Source organism: Canis lupus, chromosome 1 (genome assembly GCF_011100685.1).
Source record: "Canis lupus familiaris isolate Mischka breed German Shepherd chromosome 1, alternate assembly UU_Cfam_GSD_1.0, whole genome shotgun sequence".
Lineage (NCBI taxonomy): Eukaryota > Metazoa > Chordata > Mammalia > Carnivora > Canidae > Canis > Canis lupus.
The window spans coordinates 66,406,814-66,420,627 of NC_049222.1; the positions used below are offsets into that span (position 1 = coordinate 66,406,814).

Consider the following 13,814-nt stretch of genomic DNA (forward strand, 5'->3'; position numbering starts at 1 on the left):
AAGTCATTTCTAGTCCTAGGCCTAAAAGAGGCAGGGCAAGTAGATGTTATAGGTAGGTGTTATTGAAACCCGGTTGAGAGCTGGAGCCAGGGAATAGGGCTTCTGGACAAAGCTGAGGGATGCATCAGTTTCCAGAATGATGCCAAAGCAGGAAGGGAAGAGAATCACTCTTTCCTTGCATGCACCCACTGGGGTCCCCATTGACTGAACCCAACCAGAAAGCAGAAGAAGGAGGCTCTGATGACTGGTCCATAGAAGTCAACACCGTGGGGCCAGGGAGGACAGAGAAAATAGGTATCAGGGTAAAATAAAATAACCAGGATCGTTTCTACATAAGGTTAGCTAAGTGACATTACCTCACTGGCTTCAGGGGTCTCCTCTATGAAGCAAGTGTTTTGAGGCTGTCTTGCAGATAACACACGCAAAAACAACTATAAAAAAAGATGCTCATTAAAATTATCCCTCACCTAGCCTTGCCCTCTCCATCTTATAATGCTTTCAGGTCTTTGATATTAACCCTCGACCTAGAGCTGTGACCACAGCCACTTAAACTGTTGACTTTCTCCAGAGTTTCCTAGGACAAGAGAGACATGGATGTAAATCCTCATCCAAAGATACGGATGGAAAAAAAGGAAGGAATAACACAAAATAAAAGGGAAAGTCTTCCTTCAATGAAACCCCTGTTCCTTCCCCGCCTGGGATTCCTGAAAACAGCTGAGATGTTGTGGTATCTGCAGCTAGCTCAAAGTCTTTCTCCCTACCCACTCCAGGCATCTTCCCACAATCTGAGGTCCAAAGACTGTTCCTCCTTGTCTCAAAGTGTAGAGACAACTAGAAAGATTGAATTGGTGCTGGGTATATTTTTGCCAGGCCGGAGGCATCTAGGATTCTCTTGGGTTAGGCCTTTCCAGAAATCAACAAGTCTGTGAGAAGATTTCTAAATCTGGGCCTATCCAATTAAACACAATTCTGTAGGTGAACGCTGTGATGTCACATAGCTAGAAATGGCATTGACATTTGCAATTACAAGTCTGCCTTTCTTTTTTGGATATATGGCCCTTATCTTCAGAGCTAAAAGGCTTTTGGGAGACCATTTAGTTGTATGTTCTCATTTTCCAGATGAAGAAATCCGAAACGCAATGACAAAGACAGAACAGGAACTTCACCTTGATCCCCAGCTTGCCAGTCTAGTTAGCCCTTCTTACCGCAACACATAGGCTCTTTATATTAAAACTCTATAATAATAAAAAAATTCCTGAGGCATTAAATCCTTTATAGTAAATAATACCAGATATTCACTTTTAAATGAGCCCAGCGTTAGCTTACTTGCGAAAGAAAGAAGTCTTTAAAAATAGGCACGGCAGACAGTGCTCGCCACAATTTTCTAAGTGTCCCATAACTTCATCTGGGAGGAAGAACATTCTTTCTTGTTGACAGAAAGTAATCCATCACGGGTCTTGACTTTCTCATTTTCTTAATGCTATATAACCATCTAATCATTTTTTTTAAAATTGCTATAATAATTCTGTCTCCTTTATTTCTCACTCTAAAAATAGCAGCTCTCCTTCATCTGCTAACTTCCACGGCTTCTCAACACTGCCGTCTGCTCTGTATTTCGAGGATGACTTCTAGCTGCGTCAGTTGCCCAGACCCCACCGGCAATACCCCGTTTGACTTGCTCAGATGCCTCCAGATCTGAGTAACTAGAGAGCTGAGCGTTTTCAGGATCTGCATGTTAGCTCTGTGGTAGAATGACTGATGTCAGCCCCAACTTTGCCAAGGATCTCTCATCACTACTAGTTCTAGCCCATTCCAAGCTATTGGGCTTGCTCTCTCGTTCTGGAGCACACCCCCTTTCGCATATTTGAGCACGGATTCAACAATATGACAATCATTTTCTTTCCTTAAAGTGCCACTCCTGCAGCGGACGAAAATAACTTGTAACTGTTGTCGCTGCCTGGTGGGGGAGGTGGCACGGGGCAGAGGAGAGGTTGCAGTGACTCCTCTGGATGTGCTCACACACACACCCCCCCCCATCTTTATCCAAAACTATTCTCTTCTCCTGGCTCGACTCTCTTAAATTCCTGGTTATCCAAACTCCCTGGGCCTTTAATGTTTTCTGGAGAAAAACAACAAGCAAATGTTGACTTCTATGCTGAGCCTATGGTTTTTGACTTGCTTTAGGCTTGGGCCTTGGAATCCTCTGGCAGCCACAGGCTTCTAGGAGCGTTGTTTTATTGATTTAAAAAAAAAAAAAAAAGGTACCATGTTGCACAAAATAGGCTGCGGCATGCTTTCCATAAGCTGCTAGGGCAGTGGAGGGACCGGAGGACTCAGGCAGGCGAGTAAACACACATTTAATAGTATGGTAACATGGATCAGGAAAAAGTTATTCTAAAGCATAGCGTCAAGAGAGAAAGAATACACTCTCCATTTATTTAATGTTTTCCTTATGTTTCCTCAGAACAGTGCTTATTCCTTGACAAGCCTCTCCTGCACCCTGCATCCAGGGCTCCTTTCCTGGGATGGCTCAAGACTTGCAGCTTCTCGCTCTGCTTGTTTATTTATTTACACTGTCATTCCTATTCTCATCCAAACTAACATATGTCTGCACAATACAGAGTGAAAAGTAAATGTCTTTCTTCGTGTTTATTCCCCCCTGAAGTCGTTCACCAAATTGCTTTTTTTACATCCCTTTTGCAATCTCATCCCATCCGGCTCAAGTATCCCGGATTAGAAAGGCAGTCTCTGGAGTCCTTTTCAAAGGGAGCCTCCCACAGCCTTTAAATCCCCCACATTTTATGGTGCAGATATTCAGGATCTGAGGTATTAAGTAAGAAGGAAAGCAAAGCTGACTGGGACGGGCACAGAAAAATAGAGTAGCTTCTTTTTTGGATAATCATTATTGGAATTGTCCTGTTATCTGTAACTTTTCTGGTTCAAAGTGATAAACTCAGTCATTTGCAACTGGACATTATGCAACAGATAAAGATGGTGTGTGTGTGCGCACACAATGTACAGAAAATACCATTCTACCGCAGAGAAAGAATTGTGAATGGGAATTCTTAAAAATAAGCCAAAAGTCACAACCCTGATGGGGTTGTTGTCTTTCCCATAATATAAAATCGATAGAAAACTACTCCTACCTTCAAAATTCCAATACAGGCATGCAAAGCAATTAATAACATTTAATTAAGGAATTAGCATGGAAAGGCCAGCCTCTCAGATTCTAATTTTTTAGCGCTTTTACAAGAATGTGTAGTTCATGCTCCTCTCCTTTTGCTTCCAGGCCATCTCCTCTCCTCAGTCCTCTCTTCTGGGATGTGTAACAACTATACCCCTGAAGACCTCAGAGAAATACAACAATTTGAAGCACTGCGAGCTTGCAAAAAAAAAAAAAAAAAAATGGGATGGGTAGGAGCGATGACCTTTTTATCCCTTCCATGTATTTCCATGTATAAACACGTACACAGGAGGCGACCCAGTTCAGGGATCATAGATGGAGGGAAGAGGGAGAAAGTCCACTCTCGCTTGCTCTCCAGCAAGGCTCTGGCTATCTTCTAAACCTAAATTATTTGAGCCTAAGAATTAGCAAGGTGTTTATGAATCAGGGACTTTTTCAGCGTGACCTCTCAGGGCTGGTGTAAAACTGTACAGCTACAAAGGATAGTCCTTCGGATACTGTTAAATACGGCTCCCGACTAGCTTCCACTAAAATCACTCCGGGGGCTTAGGACTCCCAAGTGGTACTTCAGGAGCTTCTGGAAGCTCATCGGCTTGTGCTACTGGAAGGAAGAGGTGGGACGCTCACCTGGGAGCAGCCAGGGCGCCCCGCTCAGAAGTGCAGGGCACCCCCCCCCACCCCTGGGTGGACCCGCCGACCCTGGTTCCCGCTGCCAGGGGCCCCGCAGGAAGGGGGACCCTCCGCGCCCGCACCCCCCAAGCCTGGGAGAAACCTTCGCAAGGGTCAGTCTCGCTGGCGCGGACGAGAACCGCCGCCGCACACCGGGCTTTTCCAGATCGGGGGACGGGGGCGCGGGGAGGCGCGCCAGCCGGGGGGCCGGGCCGGGCCGGGGCGGCGGGAGGGCTGCGGGGACTCTCCGGGCCGCCGCCGAGGCGCCGCCCAACCGCCGCAGGCACCGTCCCGCGCGCCGCCGCGGGGCCCCGCTCGGGCCAGGTGGCCGTCCGCGCCCCCGGGTCCTCGGGAGAGCCCCTCCCCTGGGAGCCTGCAGGCTGGGCGGCGGGGCGGCGGGGCGCGGGGGGGGCGGCGAACCCCGGAAAGCAGTCGCAGACGCGCGCCCCGCAGCCCCCGCCGCGGTGCCGACTGCCCAGCTGCGCTGCGGGGGGCGCGGGGCCTGGACAGCCGGGGGCTCGGGGGTGGGGGGTCCTGGACAGCCTGGGGGCGCGGGAGGTGGGGGGTCCTGGACAGCCTGGGGGCGTGGGAGGTGGGGGGTCCTAGACAGCCGGGGGCTCGGGGGTGGGGGGTCCTGGACAGCCTGGGGGCGTGGGAGGTGGGGGGTCCTAGACAGCCGGGGGCTCGGGGGTCGGGGCGCCTGGACAGCCGGGGTGCTCGGGGGTCGGGGTGCCTGGACAGCCGGGGGCTCGGGGGTGGGGGGTCCTGGACAGTCGGGGGCTCGGGGGTGGGGGGTCCTGGACAGCCAGGGTCTCGGGGGAGCGGGGCCTGGACAGCCTGGGGGCGCGGGAGGTGGGGGGTCCTAGACAGCCGGGGGCACGGGAGCCGGGGGGAGCGGGGGGCGCGGGGGGCGCGGGGCCTGGACAGCCCGAGGACGCGGGAGGCAGGGGAGGCGGGGGGCAAAGGGGGCGCGGAGGGCGCGGGACCTGGACAGCCTGGGGGCTCGGGGGTCGGGGGGCCTGGACAGCCGGGGGTTACGGGAGGCGGGGGGCGCAGGGCCTGGACAGCCCAGAGGCGCGTGGGTCAGGGGGCGCGGGGGACGCGGGGCCTGGACAGCCCAGGGGCGCGGGGGTCGGGGGGCGCGGGGCCTGGACAGCCGGGGGGCGCGGGGAGCTGGGGGGGGCGCGGGAGTCGGGGAGCTGGGGGCGCGGGGGCGCGGGCTCTGGACAGGCGGGGGCGCAGGGCCGCGGGGTGTGCGGGGTGCGCTGGGGACTTGGGGCGACGCGGGGGGCAGCGCGGGGGACGCCGGGGGCGGCGCGGGGAGCGGGGGCTCGGACAGCCCGCGGGGGGAGGGGGGAGCGCGCTCTCGGCGGCCGCGGACCCCAGCTCGGGGGCGCCCCCGGGGGACCCCGCTCAGCGCGCGGGCCCCGCCGCCCCCGCCCGCGGCCCCCGCGCCCCGCGTGGTGCCCGGAGATGCTCCGCCGCAGACCCGGGACCCCTCAGGCGCCTCTTCCCGTCCCTCTGCCAAATCGCAGCGCCTGTACTTTTCCAGCTCCCTTTTTTCCCTCTTGAAATTGAAAGTTATTGAGGTCGCTCGGGGTTGTTGCTGCGGCGGTTTCCTTCCCCGCCCCCGAGCTCCCGCCCCCCGCAGCCACCCCCTCCCCTCCCCTCCCCTCCCTCCCTCCCTCCCTCCCTCCCCTCCCCTCCCCCTCCCTCCCTCCCTCCCCGCCGCCCGCCCGCCCGCCTCCACTGGAGCGGCTCCTGCTCGCGGACGGCAGAAGCAGCTCGGGGTCTGTCCGCCGCCCCTGGGCCATGGCCGCGCTGCCCTCGGCGCCCCCTGCGCTGCGATCCGCGGGCCCCCGCCGCTGTCGCCGCAGCCGCCGCCGCCTCTGAGCCCGGACCCGCCGCCCGGACCCGGACCCGCCGCCGCCGCGCACCATGCTACCTGCGGCCGCCCCGGCGAGGCCGCTCGCTGCCCGGGGAGCCCGCGCCGCTCGCGGTGCCGACAGCCACCCTCGCGGAGCCGCCGCGGCGCCGGGCTCGGGCAGCTGGCACGTCCAGTAGTGGGCGTCCCCGCCCGCCCCGCTCGGGTGGCCGCCCGGCGCGCCCCTCGGAGCCCGGGGCCAGGTCGTCCGCCGCGGGCTCGCGCGCCCCGAGCCCCAGCGCCTGCCCCGGTCCCAGACGCTTGCTGCTACGGTTAACAGAAGCAGGAGGAAGGGACGGGAACCGCTACTGGGTTACTATGCACTTGCGACTCATTTCTTGGTTTTTTATCATTTTGAACTTTATGGAATACATCGGCAGCCAAAACGCCTCCCGGGGAAGGCGCCAGCGAAGAAGTAAGTGCCGGGCTTCGTGCGCCAGGGCTCCCCCGCCGCGTCCACCTGTCGGGCGGCCCCGTGCCCTCGGCCCCTCGGGGCTCCCTCGCCCCCCTCGGGGCTCCCTCATCCGCCTTCGGGCTCCTCGCCCCCTCCAGGCTCCCTCATCCCCCTCCGGGTGCCCTCGCCCCCCTCCGGGCTCCTCGCCCCCCTCGGGGCTCCCTCGCCTCCGCCGCATCCCCGCGGGCGCGAACCTGGCTGCCGCCCCTCGCTGCTCCGGGTTCTAGGGGAAGCCGCGTGCGTTCGCTAGACGGGCTCGAGGTGTCTGCGCGCCCCCGGGGCCGGGGGTGGGGACCGCGGGTTGCCGAGCCGCCGAGTCCGCGCCGGGGGAGGCGCGCGGAGACCGAGCTCGGGGGGCGAGCAGCCCGGGAGCCGGCGGACGCGCGGGGGGCGCGGGGGGCGCGAGAGGACGGGCGGGGCGCCCCGGCTGGGCGGCTGCAGCGCCGCGAGCGCCTGGGGACTGCCCGGGACGCGGCTGCCCGCCCACGCCCTTGCCCGGCACGCGGAGCGCGGGGCCGGCCGGCGTTGGGCTCCTCCGAGGGGCCCCGCGGGGCGGACGCGCGCGGACGGTGCGCTTCCCCACCAAGCTCGGGGCGCGCCTCCCGGGCCGCCCGCGTCCGCCCGCCGCTCCCGGTGGGGCCGCGCGACAGGTCGTCCGGGATCCGGCGCCCGCGCTCCCTCCGCCGCGCTCGGGGTGCCCGGCACGGGAGCTGGGCGCGCGGAGGGCGCCACGTCCTGCCCGCCGGGAACCTGGTGCCCGCGGAGGGCGCCGCGTCCTGACCCCCGGGGACCTGGTGCCCGCGGAGGGCGCCGCGTCCTGACCCCCGGGGACCTGGTGCCCGCGGAGGGCGCCGCGTCCTGACCCCCGGGGACCTGGTGCCCGCGGAGGGCGCCGCGTCCTGACCCCCGGGGACCTGGTGCCCGCGGAGGGCGCCGCGTCCTGACCCCCGGGGACCTGGTGCCCGCGGAGGGCGCCGCGTCCTGACCCCCGGGGACCTGGTGCCCGCGGAGGGCGCGCTGCAGGCTGCGGGACCGGGGCGGGAGGAGCCCGCCCGGAGCTCGCTGGGCGCCCAGGACGACGCCCCTGCCACCCCCGCCGCCGGGCGCGGGGCACGGGCCGGAGGGCTGGGGACGCCCCGCCGCCGCCGTCTGCGCCCCGGACGCGAGGGGCCCCGAAGGCTCCCCGAGTGTCGCCGGCCTCGGGCGAACGCGGGCCGGTTCGCCTGCGCCCCGGGGCCGCGCAGCGAGGGGCGGGGGGCCCGGAGGGGTTTGCGGCCTCGGTTCCCCGGCGTCCCCCTTCGCTCAGCCGCGCCCCGGGGCCCCCGCCCCCCTTCGCCGGCCCCGGGCGCCTGCTGCCCCGCGCTGCCCCGCGCGCCATCCCCTTCTCCCCGCCGGGACCCCGGGGCCGCCAGTGTAGACAGGGGCGCTTCCGATCGCAGTGCGGGGCCCCGTTTCTGAAGGAGGCCCCCCGGGAGGGCGAGCTGGCGGTGCCTCGGCTCCCGCCGGCCCCGGGCGGGGACCCTCCTCGGGACGAGCCGCCTCTGGACCTGCCGCCGTCGCCTCCAGGCCGAGTCGGAGGCGCAGCGGGTGAGCGCGGGACAGGGGCCGGGAGAGCTCCCCTGCCCGGGATGCTGCGGCCGCGCCCTGCGGTCGGCCTCCGAGGCCGGGTCGGCCGGTGAACTCCTGGGAGAGGGGCGACCCCTTGCGTCCTCGGAGGAGACCGACCAGGCCCTTGGCAGGTGCAGTGTGGCTCCTGGAGAAAGGGGGGGTGGGGGGGGGGGCACAGGGAAGGGTGTTCAATGTCCAGAAACCCGGGGCCGAATTGCAGTGTGCACATACTCGTTTCTTTGGAAATTTCTTCAACGTGTAAGAACGTTTTCCTCCAATACGGTCTGGGAAAACGAATTTTGATGAAAGATAAGGTCAAAGGTATTTTCGAAAAAATAAATAAATAAATAAAAAGCCATTACTTTTTCCTAAAAAAAAAAAAAAAAAAAAAAACAACTAACATGAAGCTTTAAGAGTATTATCCCTTTGGGCCTGTGGTTAAATAGCTTCACTTTCCTAGACTTTTAAAAAATCTTCTCTAAAAATACCAGAGGTGGAAGTTGAGGTGTTAAGAGCTGTTTTTTTCCAAGTGTTTTGAAAGTGGTCTCTTGAATGTTTTAGTGCAAAAGTTTCTTGCCAAGAAAAAAAAAAGACATTTGTTTGTAGTGTTCAGTATTGTCAAGTCTAAGCAACCATGGCTAATACTCGGATGTAGCAGATAAAGCCACATTAGTATTCTCCGGCTTTCCTGCTGTACCTTTTGTCCGTACTTTGTGAAAACTAGTGTTCTTATAGGAGAAGGAGCGTTTTTTTAAAAAGATTTTATTTATTCATGAGACCGAGAGGGGGGGGGGGCAGAGACACAGGCAGAGGGAGAAGCAGGCTCCCTGCAGGAAGCCCGACGTGGGACTCGATCCCACGACCCCAGGATCTGACCTGAGCCAAAGGCAGACGCTCAATGGCTGAGCCATCCAGGTGTCCCAAAAAGAGCCTATTAAACATAAATTTTGTGCCTTAAAAAATATCTCTGGAGTCATCAGTGAGTAAATACACAATAACTTTTTTTTACCTATTTGGATTCATATACAGCTCCTAGAGGTGACTAACTTGAATTTGTTTACGATAAAAAATGAAACGCAACGCTTATTCAAGATTCCCCAACCAGCAGTGTTTTCAGAGGCAAGATTTGGTTTTAAGTACAGTGTTGAATCAAGAACCCCCAATTCCAGCTCCGTCCTTGCAACTTAGTACGGTCAGGTTTGGAATTCCACGCTATCTGCTAATGAAAGTAAAGGTCATACTTGCCATGATGATAATAAGCACAAAACCTCACTATTGCACTGCATTTTCACGTGAGTGATACACTCAGACCCCTAAATAGTAACTTGAAGTGTAGGTATTAAGAGTCCCATTTTACAGAGAAAGAGTCTGAGAAACAGAGGCTAAGTAACTTCTACAAAGCCGTACAGCTGGTGGGTAGAGCTGATCTCCTGCTTTTTCACTACCTGGTGATCTATGTCACAGAGAGGATGCCAGGTATGTTAAGTAATAAATGTGATGGTCTCCAGACTCTCATTTATCCACTTTGTTTGGAGAATAAGCTCTTCTGGTTGACTGGAAATTTTTGAACTGCTATTTATGTTATTATACATTAGCGACCAATGTCAAAGAATTCAATATCTAGTAATAACAGTAATAATGAAGAGCAGTAGCGAAGCTTGCTAAATATAATAACATTGCTTGGTTATTCAGAAGACATTATAGGATCATATTACTCCAGAAGATTACTGTTAGAAACGTCAGATGCCTTTGTAGTATCCTTTTTATTTGATGCCATCTATTAATTTGATTTTAATTGTCTGGATTCTAGATACACGCGAGTTTTGAAAAGCTATTGCGTGCATAATAATTACAAAGCTCTGATTGCATAATCTGTAAAGCTTCTAAAAATCCTTCATAAATATCTGAAATAAAGGAGTAAGAATACAAGGGAAATAGTGGTAATAAGATAAAACCATCTTATCGGAATATATTGTTGGTCATTGCCCATGACCTTATTTCAGATTTTGAGCCATTCTTTGAGATTCTGATACACTCTTGGTAATAATACTGCTAATTCTGGTAAATAACAAGTTAACTATAGGCTAGAAAAATCTTTCATTTGACCATGCATGTTGTAATATTAATTTTGAATGGAAGTATGGTTTGGATATTGGCTACAATGCGTTTTCTCACTTGTCTACTTCAGTTACCAGTCTACTTTGTTTTTGAAAGAGACGTTGTTTAATACATAGGAGACACAGTAAAATTTTTTGGAGAAAACATCCTGCAACGTATCATGTGATATCTACATGAATCAAAGTCACAAATTTAAACTCTCAGGCTGTAATGGCAACATCTAAAAAAAAAAAAGCAAAAAAAAAAACAAAACTTCATTTTTGTAAATTTTAATATATATTATAATATTAGAACTATAATTATTATACTATCAGAGTTCTTTCTTAAAATATCCTTTTGTCATACTATTTTAATTATTTATTGCTTCAGTAGAAGGATTTTACTTAGAACATTAAGGATGATGATTCTTAAATATTGTCTTTTTAATCCCCAGTTTTTCCATGTAAAGTAATTGAGAATATAAGAATGAGTGTGAAATTGACTTAATGTCAACATTTCGTTGTTCCTCTAAGCATGAAAAATGAACAGTATTTCAGTTTCTAAGCAGATAACTTTTGCTAACTCATTGTTTCATTAAGTATTTACCCAGAATTTAATATTCTACAAATTAGGTCCCCGGAAAGCAATGTGTGGAAATTACAACATGTAGTTACATTTGACTTTCAAGTTATGGGAAAACCATACATGCCGCAGTACTACAAAACAAATTTATTAGTCATCTGATTATTTTAGACTATTTAAATCTGGACAGAGATCTCCAGATTACTACTAAATACCTGAAAATATTCTCCAATTGCATTTAATCTTTTTTTTTAATGCAGTTCTTTTAAATTCTATGTAATGTTGGTGGTATATTGAGTGGAGTTGTCAGAACCCTAAGTAGAGTCAAGACCAAATGGTCCCTCTGCAATTATAAGAACAAAGTATCAAAAAATAAGACTTTTCTACATAGAGTAATTTCTTAAATCATCTTTCCCCGCTTTATCTGAATGTTTCATTTTGGATGTTGTCCTAACCTTTCTTCCTACTTCCCCGCTATCCGCTTATCCCACCCCCCAAAAAATCCTTTTCCAAGTAGTGAATTCTTGAAATGCCATCAGAGTGGGTATTATATTTCAAGAAATGTAAGAATCAACTTTGGTTACCATTAGGAAAACATCATTCAGTTCTGAGAGCATGGTAAGGATCATGCAAGACAGTGTGTTGAAATTACGTGTTTTACTTGGTTAGAACTATTTCTTCTCTGAACAGTGCATTGAACACTGGCATGCTTTCGAGAATGATCATTTGAGAAGTGTTGCATCATAAATCACATAGATTTCTCTACCTTGCTTTTGATTTTGAGGGAAAATGTGGGTTGCTTTCTCAATTGTGAATGTTTTCTTCAGATTTAAAATGATTGGATTATCTTGAATTTACCATCGGTTGGACAACCCAGTAAGTTTGAAATGCTTTGCGACTCTACCTTAACAAACTATAAAAAAGTGTAAAATATATGTCTGTAAAAATTTACTGGACATTTTTTTTCTATTTAATCCTGCCCATCAGATCTTTCCCTTCAGGAATATTACTAGAATTCTGCTTAAAGTACTTATCCAGCAATACTGAAAAGAATGGAATGTTCCATTCTCAAGGACTATGGGGGTGCTGAGAATGCTTACTGTCTAAAAGTCATTGAGGGCTATACAATCCTATTTTCTGCTCTGAAGAGTTTTCAACAGCATGAAACTTTGAAGCAAAATGCCTACATTTTTTCTTCACATTTGAAAAGTTTGGATAATCTCAAAAATTCGTTTTAAAAGATATGGTTACAGGTGCCTCTTGTCTGATAAGAGGATTTCTGCTTTATTTGTAATCTTGGCAAAGGACCTAGTTACCATCTGCTGTCCCTACATTTTTTTCTGGAAGTTTCACAGAGAAAACTCAGTAATACTAAAAAATATGATTGCCCAATTAAATGTATATTTAATAGCTCTTAACAGTCATCATGCCTTCTGCAAGAATCTAATCCAGTCTTCGAAACAGTACCTTATCAGGGTGGTATCTGACCTTTAGGAAACAATGAGTAGCAAGCATCCTAAGTTCATGCCAGAGACTGGGACCTACGATGCCATTGAGAGAATCCCCAGTGTCTGCTGGAGAGAAGTAGACTGAGAAGTAGAGGATCTGGGTTCTAGATCCAGCACACCTGCTAATATTTGAATAATCCAGGCAAGTCCCTTTACACCGCTTAAGATTGCAATTCCTCATCTGTGAAGTAAGGTGGTTGATCAACGAGTTATAGCTAAGCGATTGCTATAGTCTCTTCAACTTATCTTTTTGGTCTGAGAACATAAACCGTGGCTGTGACGTAAATACTCACAGTTAAACAGCTCTTCTAAACTTGGCTGTCTTTTTCAACCAAGTTTAGGCGATGAAGACTGGAAGTGCAAACAAATATAAATATCCCCTTATTATAAGGAAATGTGGTTAAAGAGTACTTAATAAGCGCCTTATCAAAGTAGAGATGGAATTAGTTATACCATTTCTCACTCTTCGCAGTATCTAGTGCCCAGACACCATAGCCATAGCATCGCTCAGCGTACTCAGGTTTTCAGTAGATCTGTCTTGTCCCAGGGCTTGGAGTCACAGGGAGCTGGCTTGGAATCTGGCTGGAGAGATGCTGAAGAACTCCCCTCCCGTGACAAGCTGTCAGGAGTGGCCTGTCCTGGAGTCGAGGCAGCAACTGCCATGGCCCATGTGTAAGATAATAAGGCCCCGTGTCAGGATAGTGGTGACTGACTGAGCAAGGGAATGTATAAAGCCGATAATTTATATGGATTGAACGTATAGGTCTTGGCAACTAATTGGACACGAAGGGAAAAGAGAGGGAGGGACGTATTTGGCACCAGGCTTCGTAGTGTAAGGACTCAGATCTGGGTGAATGGAAAAGCAGTGGAGATAAATGAAAAGACAGGAAAGGAAGAGAAGCAGATTTGGTAGGAAGCTTATTTATTTATTTATTTATTTTTGAGCTGTCTTTACTTTGAGGGCCAGTAGAGCAAGTAGTAGCTCAGAATCAAAGCCTCAGAGTGTCGGGGCTGAAGAGAAGTATTTTGGAGTCAGAGAAAGGGGATAGTTGAACGCATGAGCTAAGATCTAGTGGTGCCGTATTTATTGCTATTAAAAGTGTTCTCATAGCTGACATCGAGATCTTTATTGGCAGTAACAAAATAAGAGTAATAAGAAATTAAAATAAGAGTAATTACATTGATGTACTTTGCCTGTTATCTAATATATCATTCTCAACTGAAGCCTCTCATTTTTATAATACTCTTTGTATTATATGAGACAGCGGTCACTGAGATTCAACTTTAAGTTGCCAAATCATGCCACTGACAATCGCACTTAGAAATCTCCTCACCCGTGGGACTGTATTACTTTGCCATAGATCATAGGAAAAGTGAAAAATGTTGTGATAATGAAAGATGCGTTCCCTTAAGCTGTAAGAATGCTCTTTTTAAAAAGCATTCCATCTGGATCTGCCATCGACTCATAACGGTGGCAATCCCCTTCCAAGCAGATTTCTCCCCAAAGTGTGCTCTCTTAAAATAAGAGGTTCTGAGGATGGGTTGGAACTTGAAGGAATCCAGTCGGTCCGTACAATGTGTGGATCATCTCTGAAACATCCCCACTGACTTAGTTATCCAGCCCCACCCCCGTCTTTCTCTTCCAATTCAGATGAGGCCTTCTGCATCAGAAGCAGGTAACCTCTTCTAGAGAGTCTCTTCTCCCAGTTCTCCGCCGAGCCCTCGGCGTGGGCATGGGATGAGATTCGGTTACCTTAAAACATCTTTCTCGAATGAACAGGCAATAAT

General features: G+C 51.9%; 1 protein-coding gene and 1 long non-coding RNA gene across 25 annotated transcripts in view; one reads left to right on the forward strand and one right to left on the reverse strand.

The window, feature by feature from the left end:
- LOC102153070 overlaps positions 1 to 4,046 on the reverse strand; it is a 182,183-nt gene extending 178,137 nt beyond the window's left edge. For all 22 annotated transcript variants that reach the window (XR_005353900.1, XR_005353903.1, XR_005353902.1 and 19 more), the window contains exons 1-2: positions 3,957 to 4,046; positions 357 to 431 (exon numbers count right to left, since the gene is read on the reverse strand). This is a non-coding gene — a long non-coding RNA (uncharacterized LOC102153070). The remainder of the gene's footprint in view (positions 1 to 356; positions 432 to 3,956) is intronic.
- Positions 4,047 to 5,961: 1,915 nt separating this feature from the next.
- Positions 5,962 to 13,814, forward strand: part of RSPO3 (R-spondin 3) — an 83,696-nt gene continuing 75,843 nt past the window's right edge. Inside the window, exon 1 of one of the 3 annotated variants that reach the window (XM_038526733.1) lies at positions 5,962 to 6,192. In XM_038526733.1, the coding sequence (XP_038382661.1) occupies positions 6,096 to 6,192 (97 nt within the window). In that variant the 5' untranslated portion in view covers positions 5,962 to 6,095. Of the gene's footprint in view, positions 6,193 to 12,578; positions 12,699 to 13,814 lie in introns of those variants that run through there. The other 2 variants (XM_038526734.1, XM_038526735.1) reach the window with 2 other exon arrangements.